Source organism: Zalophus californianus, chromosome 17, assembly GCF_009762305.2.
Source record: "Zalophus californianus isolate mZalCal1 chromosome 17, mZalCal1.pri.v2, whole genome shotgun sequence".
NCBI lineage: Eukaryota > Metazoa > Chordata > Mammalia > Carnivora > Otariidae > Zalophus > Zalophus californianus.
Genome location: NC_045611.1, coordinates 19226250 through 19246690, shown reverse-complemented (window position 1 = coordinate 19246690; position 20441 = coordinate 19226250). Strand labels below are relative to the sequence as shown.

The 20441-nt window shown below is 52.7% G+C and overlaps 1 protein-coding gene across 15 annotated transcripts in view; it reads right to left on the bottom strand.

Annotated features, from left to right (window-relative positions):
- The window catches only part of TK2 (thymidine kinase 2), a 34007-nt gene extending 16103 nt beyond the window's left edge, over nucleotides 1–17904 (bottom strand). For 3 of the 15 annotated variants that reach the window (XR_003524267.1, XR_003524268.1, XM_035725306.1), the window contains exons 1-6: nucleotides 17735–17904; nucleotides 16779–16816; nucleotides 14537–14611; nucleotides 11187–11240; nucleotides 10089–10178; nucleotides 8103–8176 (exon numbers count right to left, since the gene is read on the bottom strand). Coding sequence is in view for 12 of the 15 variants with exons in the window: in XM_035725306.1 (XP_035581199.1) it covers nucleotides 8103–8176; nucleotides 10089–10178; nucleotides 11187–11240; nucleotides 14537–14611; nucleotides 16779–16816; nucleotides 17735–17849 (446 nt within the window). In the remaining 3 variants the exon portion in view is untranslated. Of the gene's footprint in view, nucleotides 1–8102; nucleotides 8177–10088; nucleotides 10179–10413; nucleotides 11241–14536; nucleotides 14612–16778; nucleotides 16817–16920; nucleotides 17704–17734 lie in introns of those variants that run through there. The other 12 variants (XR_003524266.2, XM_027619756.2, XM_027619766.2 and 9 more) reach the window with 11 other exon arrangements.
- Nucleotides 17905–20441: the final 2537 nt, after the last annotated feature.

The window sequence follows — 20441 nt, the reverse complement described above, 5'->3', positions numbered from 1 at the left end:
CCGGGGCACCAGGGCATAGCATGATCCATGGGATACTGGGCCCCCAACACCTCTGACCCTCTGCTGCCGGGGGCACAGTTTCCAGTCTAATGCAGCAACTGTCGTGGAAGTGCCCAATGGGAGAGCTCATCTGGGACTTGAACTCCAAGCAGAGAAAGGGGCTTTGAGGACTGACCCCAGAGAACAGGGACAATGCTCAGGTTGGAAGGTGGAGCAGCAAACCAATTTCACCTCTAGAAATCTATTTTGTGCAAATAATCATGGATGCCCACTGCAAGCACCACCAAAAATAATGAAAAATGAAATCTTGGCACACCAATATAACAGCACCCCATGCAGGAACTGAATGATGGTGTCGTAAAATAACATTTAATGACGTGGAAAATGCTCACAATCGAGTGTTCAATGAGAACAGCAGGTATAAAATTGTGTGTAGTATGACCCAACTGTATTTCCTGGAGAAATCATTCACACATTTCGAAAAAAGACTGGAAAGAAAGACAACAAAATGCATCCAGTGCTTTTCTCTGAGCTGTGGGAGTATAGGAGACTTTTTTTTTTTTTAGATTATTTATTTATTTATTTGACAGAGAGAGCAAGAGAACACAAGCTGGGGGAACAGTAGGAGGGAGAGGGAGAAGCAGGCTCCCCGCGGAGCAGGGAGCCCGATACGGGGATCGATCCCAGGACCCTGGGACCATGACCTGAGCCGAAGGCAGACACTCAACCATCTGAGCCACCCAGGCGCCCCCTTTCTTTTTTTTTAAGATTTTTTGGGACTCTAGGAGACTTTAATGTTTTCTTTCTACCTTGTATTTTCCAAAATCAGAGGAGAGGAAATAACTACATATTTAAAATGTTAACTGAAAAAGGAAGGAAGAGGGCACCTGGGTGGCTCAGTCGTTCAGCATCTGCCTTCGGCTCAGGTCATGATCCCACGGTCCTGGGATCGAGCCCCACATCGGGCTCCCTGCTCCGCAGGAAGCCTGCTTCTTCCTCTCCCACTCCCCCTGCTTGTGTTCCCTCTCTCGCTGTGTCTCTCTCTGACAAATAAATAAATAAAATCTTTTAAAAAAGAAAAAGGAAGGAAAAAATCAAGACAAGAGACCAAGAGTGCAAGAGGCCTGGCGTCTCTCCCTGGCTCCTGTGCGTTTCCCCTGCCCCAAAAGGAAACCCACATAAAAGAGCCAGAGGACCGGCAACCAGGGGACACACACCTGTCAAAGGTTGGGTGATCCTCCAAGGTCCAGGAGGGGAATTCTCCCTTTTAACACCCTACCCACCTTGGATACCATCTTGGATCCACTCAGAACAGGGTTTGGCAGGACTGGCTACGAGGACAGGGGCCGTGCCTGGGCCCAGGGTGCATGGTGGGGGGGGGCGGGGGAGGGGGCGGTTCTGACTGCCAATGAACAACGGGGGGTGGTCTGGAGCCGGCCCCCTGCTGGGTGCCGTGAACGGACTTCCACCTGGCAGGGAGGAGCAGTGCAGGGATGGGCATGGAGGGAGGCAAGAAGCTCAGACAGCTGGAGGGGCGTATCTCGGGGATACTAAGGCCACAAGCAGCCCTGCCTGGGGCCCAAATGACAGGGCATGGCATAGACTGAAGAGGGACACCTGCCCCTCATCCTTGAGACCCCCCATGGCGCCCTCAGGGGAGACGGGCTGTGCTCGGGCTGAGTAGCAGGAAAACATATGGTACCCGAGACAGAACAGCAGGGGCAGAAGGCCAGCTGTGGGCACCTTAGAGGTCTTCAGGCATCGGACCTCAGCCAGGAGACAAGAGCAGACCAGAGCAGACTAACATGTGAGGGTGCCCCGAAACAGTGGGGGAGGGCAGTGGGAGGAAGGTGCACAACCCTGCAGAGGGGACCAGAGCCAGTGAAATCCAGGAACTAAAGGTAAGGACTTTAGGACCACGGGCTGGTATGGCATGAGGACAGGTGGCTGCCCAGCCCCTAGTTCTTTCCTCTTATCTCCTGAGAGTAGTCCGTTATTTATTCAGGGTCCATCCACAGACCTGAGTGTTTCAGGGAAACCCGACCTCAAGCCAAGCTTCAGGGGAGGCCCAGTTGGTCGAAGGGAAATACTCTCTTCTCACGAAGCTGAGCCGATCTGGCCACAGGGGCCAGGCCTGTACCAGTGAGACATGAAGGAGGTTTGCAGGGGTTTGCAGGGGTTGATGGAAACCATGCTTCCTCATACTTAGAGGAAAGCCACTGGCAAAACACCTACCCTCTGGCCAGCAGGTGAGAAGGCTGGTTCTGCCACAGCCATTTTGTCACCATGAGGGAATCATATTGAGGACACAAACAAGACACAGAGTAGGAAAACAGGGCCAGAGCCACAGAATGAAATCAACGCTGAAGCCTGCCATTAAGACAGCCAGTAACAATCTTGTTGTTCAGGCTACTCTGAGTTGGGTTTTGGTTAGTTGCAGCTGAGAGTATCTGATTTCAAGAAACCAAACCATTCTCTCTTTACATGCTTTCCTTCTCTGGGAAATAAAGGTTTGTTCTCCAGAACAAAAGTGACTGGGAGGGAATGGGGATTTCCAAAATGGAAGCTGCTCCTCAGCCCCCACCCCCCCCTTCTCCACTACCACACAGACAGAACAGACAAGCAACACAGGGTCGTGGCCCTGTGAAAGCTGCCCAGGGCGGCGGTGTCACAAGTCCTGGACACTGCCTAAGGAACAGGGTGCCCGGCACCACTGCCAAGCCACTGTTGGGAGCAGCGCCTTTCTACAGAAAACCTAGCCACGTGACTCACCACCAGTGGACTGGGCGCACTGAGGGGGTTTCACGGTGCCTCCCCCTGCCCCAGGGTGGCAAAACCGAGGTCCTGGGTCCACACGAATCCTGCTGGCTGTTTTGCTTGGCACGGTTTGCTGTCACCTTCTCCCTGAGGCCCACGGAGTCCCCAGTTTGCACAGCACAGGTCAGAATGGAAACCGCACACTCCAATGCCAGTCCGCCTGTTAACGTTATTTTCTTTTGTTTTCACAAGACCTTTGCGAGGTCACTTTTAGTCCCGATTTACAGATGAGGAAAACTGAGGCCCAGAGCAGTGAAGCCCAACTCAGTCTGAGCCGGAATTTAAGCCTGGCTCTCCGTGGCCCCCAAATCCATATGATCTCCATGACGTCATTCGCCCTCCCTGGTCCGTGCGTGGAGGGGGCTGCTCTGGACGCTCCAGTGCCTCTTTGGCATCCGCCCAGGAAAGGCACAGCTCTCAAGGTCACGACCCAGGCCCGAGGCCCCGGTCTAGACCGGGGCAGGGGAGGAATCCAAGCCCCCAGGCCAGTTAGGGAGGTAGGCGGCCCTGCCTATTGTTCCAAACGCAGGGTCTTAATCAATGTCCACCAGCCCCAGGTGAGTCAGCTGTCATTTCCCAGCTGGGTCCCACTCAATTCTCATACTTCTGTTCTTAGAAAAAGGCAACCAGCAATCTTGTAAAACCTTTGCATTCAATTATTCAGCCCCCGGGGCTTGGGCCACATAATTGCCTGCAAGGCATTCTCGCCTCCTTCAGCTTTTCCTTCCAGCGCAGTGCCCATGCCTCACAAGTTCCCGTCGTTTAGGGGATGATGTAACTGGAATCTTCCCTTTCAGCAATTACCATGCTGCTCTCACACCCCTGGCCAGCATAATTGCACTTACATTCTGTCCGCCCCAAACTTGCTGCAGTGGGGGTGTCCAGAAGAGGCAGGTCTCTCCCTAGGAGACCCAAAAGGCAAGGACGCCTTTGAGAAATTTTGCTTCAGGGGATGCACAACGCCACCATGTGGCCTGCCGTGACCTTCCACCAGGGCCCCTTACCCCAGATTCCAGGCCAAGGATGGAATGTTTCTCAACGGCTTTTGAGAAAGAGGAAAGGACCAACCCCAACACAGGAGGGCAGCAGCAACTTGCCCCCTGCCCTGGGAAAGGGCTCTCCCCATCGGGGCACGGTAGGAAGCCTTGTCCTTGAGCACCTGAGGGTGGGGGGGACAGGAGCTGACAGGCCACACTTGCTATCCTGGGGTTCCCAGCGCCCAGCTGACCTCCCCACAGGTGGGAACCAGAACATCCTATTTTAGGTATGGGCCAAAGATCCAGCCAAGCTCAGTTCTAGCATACCTTTGGTTTAGGCTCAACATGACGGTCATCTGTATTTGGGGGGCAGCAGAAACGTCTCAAAACACCTACTCTGTCAGTAACACTTCGTGGTGGCTGACCCACGGCATCGAGGAAAGCTGGCCTTGTAAGGAGACTGCCGGCAAGGGTAGCCCGCCTTCCATGCTACCCCGCACCCCGTCACTTCCTTAGCTCTGGCTGCAAACATGCTACTGTGTCTCCATGCAGAAAACCTCTGGCCTATGGCCGCACCTTTCCTGGCCCGGGAGTAAACCTGGAGACCCTTCAAACAAAGAAAACACAACAAAACCTAAAACCTGAAGCAACAAATGAGAAATGAACAAACAGCAGGCAGCGCAAGAAACAGGAAGCCCCGCATTGCAGAACTTTCACCAGGATGGGCCGCCTGCCCTCAGAAAAGCCCACAGGACTGGGCTCTTGCTCTCCTGACCCCAGGGAGGCCACAGGAACAAAACTCTCAGGGGAAAGGGCCCGGCATTAGGGCGGAGAGCTCTTTGCGGCTGGCGGCTGGCTTCTTCTGAGGCCTTACTCCTCCAAGTGTGCTCCCCAACCAGCAGGATGGTGGCCGCCCAGGGTTCTTCAGATAGAAATGCAGGTTCTCAGGCCCCGCCCTGGACTCCGCAAAGCAGCTCATGTGTGTTATTAACAAGATATACGGTGATCTGTGGGAGAAGCCCACCATAAGGCCTGGGGGTAAAGAGACAGAGGCCTGGCTCACCCAAGTCGGCGCCTTGGGGCCTCCAGTCTGAAGCCTCTGGCCTGAAGGCGAGAAACCCAGAGGTCTCTCACCACTCCCTCATTCCTGCTGCCCCACCCAGCAGGCCACAGGGCAGCTCCCCCTGCTCAGCCGCCTGCCGGGTCAGGAAGGAGCACTGGCCTTCGGGCCCCATCCCTGCGCCTGCTCTGCCAAAAGGGGCAGCAGTACCTACGCGGCAGGGATGCCTCGAGGGCTGGAAGGGGAGAAGTGTGAAGAACCAGACAGTAACTGCGGCTCCCGGCCTGCCCCTCAACCGCTTGAGTGAATGCTCGCATTGCCACGGAGCACAGATAACCTGGTCCAGGCCACAAGTGAATCACCTGCTCGGGGAAGGTTCTTCTCAGAGCCCCTGCCACCGTGAGTTCTCTCCGCCTCCCAAATCTGGGAACTCTGGGACACGCGGCCGAGGAAGGGGGTACTCTAAGCCACACCTAAGCACGGGGTTTGTTACAGACACAAACAGAAGAACACATTATAGAACAGAATGCAAAGTCCACGTGAATTTCTAAGACAAAAGAGAAGACTTCAAAGCCACTTCTGGTTTGCTAGCTAGGCCTCTTCAGCTGCCCGGGCTCGGAGGGCCGTGCAGAAGCGGCCTCCTGTGCGGGTGGTCCTCGGCCCCTGGAGGACTTCAGTGAAAGGGTGTGTGGAGCACAATAAACAATAAACATCAGGCATAAGGAAGAACAGGGCAGGAAAAAGGCTCAAAAAAATTAAAAGCTATAGTTTTTTTCCTACACTACCCACAAGACAGCCATGTTTTGGGCAAGGGCCATGTTTTCTTGGACCTACGACCTCAACCACAGCCACAGAGATCAGGAAATCAGAACCAGCCATCAGAGGCACTGGAATGAAGGGCTACGAGCATGAGTACCCAAAGGCCACAGACATAAGCTAAAACTGCCTCCTGGGAAAACAGAGACTGATGGCTCCTGGGGAAATCTGCCAGGTGTTGGGCAGCCAGCAGGTAGGGAACGGGGGTGGGGGGTGGGGGGGGTTAACTGGCAAATTTCGTGAAGAGCAGGGTAGGCAAGGACCTGCATAAGGGGCACAAAACCTAAACTAGGTGATTGTTCCATAGGCTCTCCAGAGATGGACGACAGGACTTAGAGATGAGAAGGGTTTGGGGAGCTTTAAGAACTTGGCCGTGCTCACAAAGACAGCAAATTCCAGAGCCAGAAGGGGACTCAGGTTCCCCGAACTCAGCACCTCACTCTCTCCTCTGAGCCTCTGGTCATTCCATTCCAGGTTACCCTCTTCAAAAGGAGCCACTGGCTGCCACACAGAACCAGCCAAGCTGACGGCAACTACAAGACAGCCAGCCTCGCTAGGCGAAGGGCACAGGAAGTCCCACCCTGCCGCCCGGGGTCCACGCGTCAGGCTTCGATACTTTCATCAGAGCAATAAACAAACACCGGTGGGGGCTCGTTTGTTCTTTCTCTTCCCTCCTCCGCCTGTCCCTCCCTCTGGCGGAGGCACTGATGAGCAAAGGAGCAAAGGAGAGCAAAGGGCTGGGTACACCTGAGGTGGACACCTCGGTCCCACTGAAATCCCAGATGGGGCGGGTGGGGGCGGGGAGGACAGGGCTCTAGCATCAGGCCCACTACTGCTGGAAGGTTGGAGGACAAAGCTACAGTCAGGACTTGCCCTGGCTGCTCCTCACCCCATGGCATTAGTCTAATGCTCAGAATGGATGCAAGCAGAGGCTCTCATTTTGGGACCACAAAGCAATGGGCATGATCCATGGCAGCTCAGGACCAAAGGAAGCAGCCTTTTTAGTGGCTCCCTCGAAGGAAGGGGCATGAAGCAGCTGGGGCCAGAGCCTGGAGAACATGTCCAGCTGGAGACCGAAGAGCAGCCCCAAGTCCCATCGCCAAACAATAGCTAACGATACGGCCCAGGTGCTGGCCCCGGGCTGGGTCCATGCTAGGCAAGTACACCTGACGTGGCCGGTCCACCTGTCATCAAGGAGTTTCTGGCCCAGCTGGGGAGCAGGAGGGGACGACACACAGTAGACAGTTGAACAAATAAAAATAGGCTAAGTTGAACCACGTGTAACTGCCATTCTTGTAGGTCAAAATTGGTCAAATGTTAATAATTTCATTGGGTTCAACTTACTTTAAAGTTGTCTTAAATACTATGAAGAAAGGCAACAGGAAGAAGTAATTAAAACTGACAAAGAGGTCCGACCCATCAGACAGGGTGGCTGGGAGGCCTGGGAGAGGTGACACTGAGGACAGTTACAGATGAGAGCGAGCAGGGAGCCGGCATGTGGAGAGTGGCAGGCGGACGTCAGGATAAACCTGACATCAGGACCTCTCGATGAGGGAGCTCAAGGCGGGAAGCAGCAGTAATATGGGGGCTGGCAAGGAGAGGGTGACCAGGCACACGGCTACCGAGGAGGGAGGGGCGTGCAAGGAGCCCATGCTTCAGACCGCAGCCTGTAGCCCATCTCCCCAAGACCCTTAAAATCAGCAGTCCACTGAGCACAGAAAGCAGGAGGGTCCCAAGCCTCTGAGGCCTCAGCACGGTGCACTACCAGAAGTCCCCTAACTGTGCCTACATGACAGAGTCCACACGCATGAAGGCAGAAGACAGTCTGGAGTGAAATTATAACAAACACTGCGCAAGATGTTCTAGACTGAATGCTCTGTGTCTCTGGGTCTTCACCACATCCTCCCACTTTGCCACGTGAGCCACAGGGGCCCCCTCAACCTCTCAACCTGGGGTCGCCTCGTGGGGCCTGCTTCGGCCAATGGGATGTTAGCAAATGGGAAGCTGAGGCCTGAACAGCACTCGTGCGTTCCTGCTGGTGCCTCTGCTCTCCGTCGTCACCATGAGAAGTGTCCAGGCTAGCCTGCTGGTCCCATAGGAGGAGGAGAGGCAAGAAGAGAGAGATGAGCCACCCCAGTCAGCCCTGCTGGAGCCATCCTGGACCAGCCAACCCCCAGACATACCACGAAGCCCGGCCATCGAGGTCAGCAGAGCCACCTGGCCGACCACCCTTGACACCTGAGCAGTCGCTGCGGTAAAACTATCTGCCGCTGAGGGTCTGTGGCTGGTTGTTACAGAGTGTTACTGTGGCCAGGGGCTAACAGATACAACACAGTAGGTACTCAACACCCGTCACATGAATAAACAAGTTCCAATTTCATTTCTACAAAATGAATCGTTTCATAAATTAGCAAGTGTGCAAACCACAGTACCTTCTATATAGGTTTTCTACAAAAATATATCTTGCGCTGTGAATCGACCGCTCCATCAACCGCACAGGTGATGTCTAAAAGAAAACAAAGTGATTCACTGACTCGGGACAGGAAGGCTTGAAGGACGTCTGTGGCTCCCCCTGCCTGCGGTCTATACCAAACAAAAGAGCAGAAAAGCTGTGGGAGAGGGAGGCAGTCACCAGAGCAATGGTGGGGGTCTGACATGGGGCTCAGCTGTGCTCCGCCCTCGGTCCGGGACCCTCCCCACACCCCGAAGCTCAGTGGCCAGTGCAGCAATGCAGGGGCTGCCGCTAGTCAGCAGCAGCCTCTTTCAGAGGAGAGGTGAGACTCACCTGGATTATCGATTTGGGGAAGGGCTAGAAAAACTGCCAAGTGCTGTCCAGCAGAGTGTTGTCAAGTGAAAAGTGTGGTAATTATGGAGCTAAACAGTGTGCACTTGCTTAAGCACAGGGACCTGTATGCCGGAGACAGAGCCCCAAGAGGGCTGGGGTGAGGCTGACATTTGGGAACTCTGCCCTCAGCAACTGAAGGCCTGGTTCTCTGGAACACCGCAAAGATGTGAGACCTTGGTGCCTCCTCACAGGGCTGGCTGGGGACCACTGCAGCCCTTTGGAAACTGGGAAGGACTCTGCCCAACTGGGCACACCCTGCTCTCAGCCTGGCCCACAGCAACCATGGCACCTGGACCGGCAAATCACGGGCCCCTTTGAAGCCATAACCCAGGAATTTCCTGACTCTCTCCTTGCGTTTAACTGTCCGTCCATCTTCCTTTCCATTTTTTCCATCCTCTCCTTACTTAGGACTCTCTGCTGCCCATCTGTTGCTAGCCCTCCACTCATCCATCTCTCCTTCTGCTCCTCTTTTCTTGTCTGTCCATCTCTCTTTCTGTCTCTGCGTCCTTCATGGTCGATTTCTCTAAACAGAGAAACATATATATGTCCCCTCATATTCAGATCTATTAGATACAACTTAGATTTGCAATCCAGTGCCTGCTCAGGGGAAGCAGGATGGGCAAAGGGGGAAAGTGCCAACCTCAGATGCTCTGACCTGTATCATTTAGACAGATACTTGGGGAGACAGAAATGCATATGGTTCTGCTCCTATCTTTCCATTTTTAAAAGATGCAGATTTGTAGAATGATAGCTATCGTCACAACCGCCCAGCCCTGGATCGAACCATCCAGTGGAGCGGCTGTGGCTACATCAATGGCTGTAGGGATCGCCCATCTCCTTTATGGAGAGCATCCAAAGCTGGCCTTTCAGGTTGTGCTTTCAATTGTGAACCACAATCAGGCCCATCAGGCTCTTCTTAGCCAGCCTGTTTTCTAAGAGACTCTGCCGTTGTTCAGAGGCCTGATGGAAGGGGTCTAAGCAGCATGTTTGTGCCCTGTGATCTGTCTCAACACCTGACTGGCCCAGGGCTATGCACAGGACCCAAGCCGAGCCAGGCCAATTCTTTCTCACAAGAATTTGAACCAAGAACCAGATATTGTGAAGGTTAGATCAGTGGTTCTCAAACATGCAAACAAACAAAGCATGCCTTAAAATCACCTGGAGAGAGTGATAAAACACAGACTGCTGGGCCTCATCTCCAGAATTTCTGTTTTGGCAGATCCGGGATGGGGCCCGAAAATGTGCATTTCTAACAAGTTCCCTGCTGCTCCAGGTCCAGGCACACTCGGAGAAGAACTGAGGTAAGTAACGTTGAGCCCAGAAGTAGTCAGGTCGTGAAGACTCGTGGCCTGCCTAGCAACTCTGTGGCTAGCTGAGGTTGCTGGGTGGGGGCGCTGGAGGCTGGACCTGGGAGAGCTGCAGGAACAGGAAACCTTGGCCCCAGACAGAGAGAAGGCTGAACAGGGCTCAAGGTCCCAAGCAGCTTCCTTGTGAGGTTTCCCTTCCTGGCAATCATATAGCCCCCACGTGAAGAACACTTTCAGAAGGCTGAAGCTGAGCATCTGAAACATACCTGAGGACGAGTGTGGTGGTCCAGCATGGTGAGCTGCACGTACGTCTGCAGTGTGAGGCCCCACCGACAGGCATCGCGGTACATCAGACCCTGCACAAGGGAGAACGCAGCATTTTACCTCAAAGAGCTCTAGCTGTAGGACTCTGGTCTCCTCAGTCACTGACAGGTTCTTGTGAAACCCATCTGGGGCTGCGGTGGGGCCAGGAATGAACCCAAAATGGTCACGGGGCCCTGAGGACAGAGTGGACAGGCACTAGGGCAGTGACAGGACAACGAAGTAACAGCTGTGACAGGAGCCTATGTAAAGTCCCCAGGGAACACTCACTTGGTCACTTAACAAGTGTTTGGGGAGCCCCCTGCAGTCACTCTTCCACCCAGCAGTCAACGTGCGCCTGAGAAACCTCAATCAGCTCTTGTTGCTCCTCTACTCACAACCTTCCAGTGGCTTCCCGTTGCATCCAGAGTGAAATCCAAAGCCCTTACCAGGGCCCACAGGGCCCTAGGAAATCACTTGCATCTTCTCTTGTCTCCTACCATCCTTCCTCTGACTCAATGTGCTTCCAACCACAGGAGCCTCCTGAGTGTTCCCCCAAACACCCAAGCATGACCCCACCTCAGGGCCTTTCATTTGCTGTGCCTTCTAAGAGAACACTCTTGCTCCGTTCTCTCCACTGCTCACTCCCTCCCTATGTTTAAGTCTGTGCTCCAATGTCACCTGAGCAGAAATGCCTTCCCCAGATATCTTATCCAAAAGAGCAGCCCCATGCCCATCATTTTCTCTTGCCGGTACATATAAAACAGTCCGTGTTCCATATTCCTCTTGCTAATAATCTTAAATTCTGCTCTTTTCCACATTTTTGCTTTTGTTTTTTTCTCTTGGTGCTAACAAATGAAATTCCAGCGCTCGCCTCAGAGACCCTTGGCCTCAGAACCTGAATATGCTGCCGTTTTCCATGTGTCTCCTTCCCTCTTCTCCGCCAGCCCAGGGAAGAGCCAGGAAAAGGCCTGTGCAGGGAGGAGGCGGGCTCTGGCACCAGCACCACCATTCCCCACGCTTAGGCAGAAGCTGGCTGTGCATGCAGGAGACAACACACCCACCAGAGGATTATGACCGCGGACATTTCTCCACTTGGGCACTGGCTCCTGTAACACCTGCAAGAGAAGAAAACATCAGAGGTCTACCCTCAGGATGCCGGTCCCCAGGGTGGACCGAAAGACAACCCTCTCTGCGAAGCCACAACTCCACCCAGACACTGCTTTCTCACAGGCTTTCCCAAAGTGACCTCAGAACGGTGTCCGTCCCTGCATGCAAGTCTGCACACATGCCACATTTCCGGCTGCCTCAGGAGCTCCCTGAGGGCAAGGCAGTTCTCCCCATCTCTCCTCCGTGTGTGCCATCTCAGCCCTGACTGTCCCCATGTGGGGCTGGGCAGATGGGGGCAGAAAAGGCAAGAAGGAAGCTACCTGAGGCACTTCCAGCCAGCTTCCCCGCTTGGGGGCTCTCCCATGACCCCAGCAATTGGCTCCCCCTGGTCTCTGCATTGGGCATGCTGACAGCTAAGAGTTACGATGCATTAGTTCACTTCCTAAACTGTGCCAGAGCCTCCCTGGGGTACAGGTATGTGCTGGAAAGGATTTAAATGGGGCTCTTGGGGCCAAGATTTTGAGAGTACCTGGATCCATCTGGGGACCTGAAAGTGCACGTAAGCAGGGTCTATAGGTCACAGAAGACCAAAGGAAAGAAATGCGTGGGACCCATGAAAAGTAACCTCCCCCAACCTTCCACACCTCTGTGCCTTTGCTCATACTGTTCCTTCTGCCCAGTATGTTCATGTCACCTCATTTCACATCAACTTCCATGGCATGGAAAACTCCTACACATCCTTCAAACTCCAGCTCAAATATCCATTCCTCTGTGAGTCATTCCCTGCCCCTCCCAAATGCCCTTTCTTTCTGGGTCTTAAGCACTCTATTCCTGTCCCAAGTAGTATGTGTTGCCCCGCCCAGGCCACCAGAGGCTGGGCACAGGCAGCCTTCACCTGCGCCCAGCTAAGGCACGATCAGGCAACACTTAATGAGAACTCACTGTGCCAGCCACCATGCTCAGCAAGAGCCAAACCACCTCGGTCCCTGCTTTTATGGAACTTTAAACTTGGGGCGCCTGGGTGGCTCAATCAGTTGAGCGTCCAACTCGGTTTCGGCTCAGGTCATGATCCCAGGATCCTGGAATTGAGCCCCACATGGAGCTGCGTGCTCAGCAGGGAGTCTACTCAAGATGCACGCAAGCGCACGCGCCCGCTCTCTCTCCCTCTGCCCCTCCCCCTACTCATGTGCCCACACACGCTCTCTCCAAACCTCTCTAAAATAAAGAAATCTGGGGAAAAAAAAACTTATTGGGAGAAGCAGACCTTAATCAGATCATCACAGAAATCACATATTTTTAAGCCCCCAGAAGTAGAATAAAACAAGGTTACAGAGGGACCAGAAGAATCTACACCAAGAAGGGTAACCTAGCTGGGGAGGTCAAAGAGCACTGAGCTGAGATCCAAAAGCTAAGTGAGGTCTTCTGAAAGCCAACAAAGCTCTCCGTATTACAGAAAAACCAAACAAGGGTGTGGTCCCCTAGGGCTGGGGCTGGCTCCACCCCACACCAGCAGCCGGACCCTGGCCATTCATTTACCTCACTAAGCCCATTTCCTGCTCTGCAACCAAGGTAATAATTGTACCTACCTCACAGAGACGACTCTCATAAGGCCAAAATCAATTAGACAATAGAATGAAGCCTCAACATAGTGCCTGGCATACAGTATTACCCTCACTAGGTGCTGACTCTTGTTCTTGTGATTTGGTGGCACTCTATATGGCCTAAAGAGCCATATAGAGTGCCACCACTCAGGACAGATATATCAGGAGTCCCTAAGACCCCTGCCTCCCCAGGTGTGATGACTCACCATAAGGACGCACAGGACACAGCCTAGAATGATATTCACAGCTAAGATTTGTTACAGGGAGAGGATACAAAACAAAATCGGCAAAAAAAAGGGGTGCACAGAGCAAAGTCTACGGGGAGACCAGGCACAAGGTTCCAAGGGGCCTCTTCCAGGGGAGTCACACCGGAAGCACTGAACTCCCCCAGCAGCAAGCTGTGACAACACGTGAGGTGGAGTCTACCGGGGAAGCTGGCCTGAGCCCAGCAGTTCAGGGTTTTTGTCAGAGTTCAGCCACATAGGCAGTCTCTGGCCGGCACATATAAAAATTCCAGACTCCCAGAAAGCAAGCAGGCGTCCAGAATAAACCATATTGTTTGCACAAACAGTTCAGACACAGAGAGCCATTTCTATGAGTTAAGAAATGGTGAACTCTCCCAAAATCTAAGTTCCCACACGCCAGCCAAGGGCTGACCTTGCACACAAGCCGCTCTGAAGACAGCAGCTTGGGCCTGCGAACTCTTTTCTGCACAAGCAAGACAAGGGCTACAGAACATTTATTCTTTTAATCAAACCATGTGTATATCTTTTTTAAAGATTTTATTTATTTTAGAGAGAGAGTTTGAAAGAGAGAGGAGGAGCAGAGGGAGAGGGACAAGCAGACTCCATGCTAAGCAAGGAGCCAACTCGGGGCTCAATCCCAGGACCCTGAGATCAGGACCTGAGCAGAAATCGAGAGCTGGATGCTTAACGGACTGTGCCACCCAGGCGCCCCTCAAACCATATATATGTTTAATAGAAGTAAAAAGCAGGAAGGGAAAGAAGGAAAGAAAATACTTCTAAACATAAGAAAACTGTAGGATCTAGAGTAACAAAAAAGAGACAGAAACAGAAAAAATTACACCACTAAACTCTTCCAGGAAGAAGAGTCAGGGTCTTAGTGTAGAGGCACTTCTCAAATATCTGTGAGGTTATTCTCAGTGACTGGGCTGTAAATAAACTAGAGATTATGTTAACTGGCTACCCATGGTAATATCCCCCAGCTTAGACACAAGTATCTCAGATGTAACACTATAATATTCCAGCCACTCTCAACATGTCTGTAGACCCCTCTAAACCAGACCTCAGGGAAGTCTATACCTGCACAGTCTAACACAGTGGCCATGAGCCACGTGTAGCTCTTACAAACTTCAAATGTGACTAGTCCAAATTGAGATATACCATAAGTATAAACTACATTCCAGATTTCAAAGACTTGGTATGAAAAACAGAATGCAAAATAGCTCATGGATGATTTTTATACTGATTACATGTTGACATGATAACATTTAGAATATACTATGTCAAATTAAATATTCTTTTTGGTTTGTTTTTTTTTGTTTTTTAGCAAAACTGTTAGAAATTTCACATTATATATGTAGCTTGCATTTTATGTCTATGGGATACGGCTGGTCTACACCCTCTGTAAGTCACTCCATCGAGCTTTGACAGGTTCTCTCGAACCCCGTGTGAAGGCCGTACCTCAATGCCTGCTGTGTTGGAGAAGAACTCCAGGCACGTCGTCTTCCCACTTGCAATGTTGCCCTCAACACAGATCTAAGCAAAGACAAATGCCCATGAGAACCAAAAATCAAGCAGCTAGGGGAGTATCCCAGGGAACAATTTCTAGGGAAGGGCTCAGGTGAACAGCATAAGCGATTCAGTCCAAGACTGCAATGTGCACACAAAATTCCCACCACAGGAAATTTCCAAGGTCCCACCGTCAGCAGTAACAAACGATTCTCAGCTCCAGGCCCACCACTGATGGCCACTGAGCCACTGCCCTCCAGGGCAGACCCTCCCTTATGTCATCTCCTAGACCACACACACAGCTTGCCACTGCCCACCCAACTCTGCCCTTCCCTAGCTCCACCCCTCAGACTATTAGATTTTAGGCCCAAGTGTCCTGCCTCCTTAACCAGAGCCTAGGGCTTTGAGGCTGGGAAGCATGTGTATGTTCCGTAGTACCTCACTCACTGCTTTACACAGAAAAACATGGACTGGAAAGTATTCGGACAGGAGAGGACTTAGTGGAGCACCTTGCTGCAGGCCAGGCCATAAGATGGGTAACATTCAACTTTGCCAGCTAAGTAGTGGGTTCCAACACTTTCACAGAAGAGAAAAATGAGGCTTGTAGGAGTGAATAAAGCAGGGAGGACAGTTTGAATCCACACTCTGTGCCTTCCAGGCTGTCCCAGCAGTGCCCCTCAACCCCACCCGTGGTCCACCACCACCATCTCTTCCCGAGAGGCAAACCAGATCACATCCGGTCAAGTCTTTCAGTGGCTCCGGGTGTTGGGATCTGTCTCCGGTCCCTCCTCACCAGCTCTCTGGGGACCAGCCGGAGCCTTGGGCCTGCAGGCTCTCTTCCTTCTATGACTCATATTTGTAGCTCCCTCTGCTCCCCTTTCCCTTTATCTCCCAGGAGGCTTCAAAGCTCCCCAAGGCTCCCCTCAGGTACTGTCCTCTGGAGGCCCTGCCCCCTACTCACAGCCCCCAGAATCACTGCTGTTCTGGGTCCACCACAGTCCTATTTACTGCCATCTCCCCTATCAGACCAGGGACTCATAATGACAGGGGCTGTTTGGTCCCCAGGAACGCAAACGATTTGAATGCTTAAGAATAGCCCTGGGCCTAAATGCACGCTCCATACCTTCTGACAAACCTACCGTGTGCCTAAAAGCACCCAGGATAGGCCCGGCTCCCATCAGTGCTATCTCAATAATTAACAGCACAATAATGCATCAATTCCCAAGCAGCTCAACATAATACCCCTTCCCGTTCTGCAGTGCCTATCGTCAGCACCCACCACACCTCTCATTTCCAACACACTTCCATAAAGCTCAAGTGTTAGAATCGCCAATCCTCTCCATGTGACTTTATTCCTTCCCAGGCCCTCTCTAGCACCCTGAATATCCCAGGGGGCTTGCCCACCTTTCTGCCATCTGCAGACCCCAGCCAAGGTATTCCTGCCACTGCCCGCCAAACCACTCCCCTCTGAGCCACAGAAGCTACCAACTTCTAGCTCCCTCAAGGAACTGAGCCTCTGGATTGATGGTGACCAAAATGTTGCTCCCCACTACAGCTGGCTAAGGGCTCCCACATCTCCATGAACATGTCCAGTTTGGCCTTCAACCTCACACCAGCCCCAGTCCCGCCCCACGGCTGACTAATCTCAAAGTCGCTACTCTGGTTCAACCCATGTCTGTGGACCCCCATGGATTCTCGCAAATACCCTCACGCACCCACTAGTCTCAGCACTGGAGGGCAGAGGCGGCAGTCAGCAGACCTTCCCTCACAGCCAGGCTGCCACCCCCTAACCCGAGGTGAAACCAACCTTCCCCACACAGATGAGGATTTTTTCAAATCCTTCTGTAATCATTCATCAAGCTGACAGTCCAAATCTACCTAAAGGCTTTGAATACATGTGTGCTCCTCGCTGTGCAGACTCTTGATAAGGACATACCAGAACCTGGTAACAGGTGGCCTCTGGGAAGGGGGTCTGAGCCCCAGCGGGGGAGACAGACTTCCTCATCCCTGAAGATCCTCTTATATTTTTGTTTTTTACTATGTGCACATATTCCCTCACTCCCTCAGCTCTTCCCCCTCTGTCTATATAATCCTCCCACTTTATGTGTGTGTGTGTGTGTGTGTGTGTGTGTGTGTGTGTGTGTGTGTGTGTATAATCCCACAGTGGGGAGTGCGCATAAAAAGAGGGACTTACCACTGATTTTTTCTCTTTTTCATTTTCTCTATCATTTTCTACAAAAGAAATGAAATCAATTTTTAAAGTCAGTTTTAAGTAATTCACTCTTCTTTGTCATAATTTTGGAAGCCACCACAAAAACAGTAATGTTTATGCTTACTCCCTGGCCTAAAAATATCTTCCAGTAACATCCGAGTCCCTCCATAGGTGGAGGGAGGCAGACCCGCCACTGCTGTCTACCTCCATGTGACACTGTGCAGCTGCTGCCTGGGTCGGGGTGGCACCTCTGGGCCCCAACTCTGCTCAGCTTTTTTTTTTCCTTCCCCCGCTTAGTATACCACACTTTCCATTTTCCACACATTTCATATTTATGATCCTCACATATGGATCCAGCAAGTTAAAACCCTGGGCAGCCTCCACTGGGACCCCATGGCAAAGAGTGGGCGGCGGGCATGGGTTTTTCAGCCCAGGGCTGACACCCTCGGCCCACCCACCACAAAGGTGGTTCTGAGGCGCCACCCAACAGCCCGCGGCCAAAGAACTCTGTAACTTAGCTATTACGGTTCCCGTTTCTGACAGGGCAAGTCTCCACTCCCAGTGGGAGCAGGAAGGCTAGAGCACCCACCACCCGCTGAGGACTGGTTAACTGCTGCTCCAGGGCCTCTGTCTCCCCCCAGGCCATGCAAATCGGACCTAGAGCGGGACCCGGAAGGGAGCAGCCCCCGCTCGCGGGGGGTGGGAGGGTCTTTCTCCTCCCTAGAGGGATCCCCACGGCCCCACCCGCTCGCGGCCCGCTGGCGTCCGGGGCCGCTGACAACGCCCGCCCTTGCCCCTCCATGGCCCCCGCAGTCGCCGCGACAAAATCCCGGCGCCTAGGAGTAGTTTCGGGTTCAGGCCGGAGGGCGGGGAGTGAGACCGGCGGCCGCTGAGCGCCAGGCGCCGGCCGCCAGAGATGGAACAGAGAGAGGCGTTACCGCGAGGCCAGGCCCGGCGCTGAATCCCCCGCGTACCCCGCCCCGGGGCGGGGCTCCCAGGCCCCTCGCGCCGCAGCGCCCGGGCGGCCCAGCTCAGCAGCGGCCGCAGCAGCATAGCCCGGCGGGCGGATCCGACCGCCCGGCTTCCTTCCTGCGCGAGTCAACGCGACCTCAGCGCGCCGCCTCCGTCCCCGCGCAGGCGGCCGGGGCGCCCGCTGGGGCCGCTCTCTTAAAGAGACCCTGTCGCATTTCACCGTCTCTCCGAGAGGGTAAGCAGTGCAAGGTCCGGGCTGAGCCGGTTGCAGCCAGGAAATCTTCCCGCTGACGGGACGCTGGCTGAATGAACCCCCGACTTGGCAAAGCTTGGGGGATGGATGGCCAAAAATACCTGCAACTGGTTAGTGAATTAATTATTGGAGATTACTTAATTAAGCACGTGTTCTAACCAGGCACCTGGCACACACTTAGGGTGTCATTTATTCTCCTCAACAATGCTGCAGGTAGATATTGTCACTCCCATAATCCTAACTGATTATGAGCGAATCCTCCAAAACTTAGGTAACTTGTTTAAAATGATCAGAAGCATTCATTAAGAGGTGAAGCTGGAATTCAAGACATCTATCTTGCCTCACAGCCTGCACTCTTTCCTCTGAACTTTGACATTTCCGGGTCTAGACTGTAAACGTACTAGGTGCCTCAAGAAAGTGTTAAAACATGGGCGCCTGGGTGGCTCAGTTGGTTAAGCGATTGCCTTCGGATCGAGTCCCGCATCGGAATCCCTGCTCGGCGGGGACTCTGCTTCTCCCTCTGACCCTACCCCCTCTCGTGTGCTCTGTCTCTCTCGTTCTTTCTCTCAAATAAATAAATAAAAATTAAAAAAAAAAAAAAGGGCGCCCGGGTGGCTCAGTTGGTTAAGCGACTGTCAGTTGGTTAAGCGACTGTCAGGTCACGATCCTGGAGTCCCGGGATCGAGTCCCACATCGGGCTCCCTGCTCAGCGGGGAGTCTGCTTCTCCCTCTGACCCTCTTCCCTCTCGTGCTCTCTATCTCTCATTCTCTCTCTCAAATAAATAAATAAATAAAATCTTTAAAAAAAAAAGAAAGTGTTAAAACAAAAACAAAACAAAACACACACACACACAGAAAAAAAAAAACACAGATAAGGGCCCAAAACGGAGTTGCTTATTTAAGCCCCACCCCACCAAACCAAGATTTAATTGTTTTGGCTCTCCCAGAAATGGAAACAGGCCAGTCCATCATGAATATCCTGATCAACAGTGGTTAGGTAAAATCTGCTTGATAGACTCCTGCCATCCCCTAAAGCAAAGTAACCTTGCCACAAACACCCAGCTTCTTTGCCAGTGTAATTTCCTTGTTCCTGCTTCCTTTTGCCTATGAAAGTTTTTCCTTTTGTACGGCTCCTTGGAGAGCCGTATCTGCTACATTGGATGCTGCCCAAATCAAATCAATTTTTGCTCAAACTCTTAAAATGTTTAATATACCTCAGTTTATCTTTTTTTTTTAAAGATTCTATTCATTTATTTGACAGCGAGAGAGGGAACACAAGCAGGGGGAGTGGGAGAGGGAGAAGCAGGCTTCCCGTTGAGCAGGGAGCCCGATGAGGGGCTCCATCCCAGGACCCCGGGATCATGACCTGAGTCGAAGGCAGACGATGCTTAACAACTGAGCCACCCAGGCGCCCCACCTCAGTTTATCTTTTAACAAAGGCACAACTAATATTCCAACTAAACAGACAACTGGGGGTGGAAGGAACAAGGAAGCCTGTAAATCTCATCCATAGGTAGCAAAAATTCAGCCCAGGTGTGAGGTAGACTGGTATATATAATTCAACAGGCCCAGGCCCTGAAACCTAAGCTGCTGCACTTAGAACTGTGTGGGCATGCCCATTCCAGGGCTTGGGTAGAGGGGTTTCCTACCTCTCCCAGGAGTGCAACATGCTAGCAGTCACCTCTAGGACAGAAAAGAGGAAGTCATTGGCAAGAGGGTTCACTCAGTCTCTAGATCTGCTATCAGAAAGCTGCAACCCCATCTAGTGCTTTCTGTATTACCTGCCACAAACACGCCCTCCATAAACTTCAGGATTAAGTTCAACGTTTTTCTGATTTGGGATGAGGCTGTTGGATCAGACTGTGATCCCCTGGGGGCAGGGACAGGGTATGAGGCCCAGGCCGTTGATTCAGACTGCACATATTATACATCTACTATGTGCCAGACCCTGGGAACCCTGCAGGGAGAGAAGCAAAGGCAGGTCCCTGCTTTTGTGCAATTTATATTTTTAAGATATATCAGCTAGTGATAAGTGAAGAGAAGGTGATGGTGGCTGCTCTAGCGGGGGTGTCCAAGGGAAATCCTCTCTGAGGAGTTGGTATTTGAGATGCTCATAGTACGGGGTAGCCCTGCAGCCATTCTTGAACACCCCAACCCCTCCCTGCAACCCCCTCCAGAAGCGCTTCCTGTCCCCTACGGAGAGCTGGAGAGCAGTCGTCTTTGGTGCCTGGAGGGGCGGGGGGGGGGGGGGGGGCGGCGCGGAGAGGGGCCGACCTGCGTGCCCCCCGCTAGGTCCGCAGAAATAAAGCAGGCGAACCCCAGGAGCCCGCAAAGCAAGAGCGGCAAGCGGCAAGCGGCAAGCGGCCAGCGGCCGGCCCCCGGGAAGCTCATGCGCACGAAAGCGGGCCGCAGTGACCTGC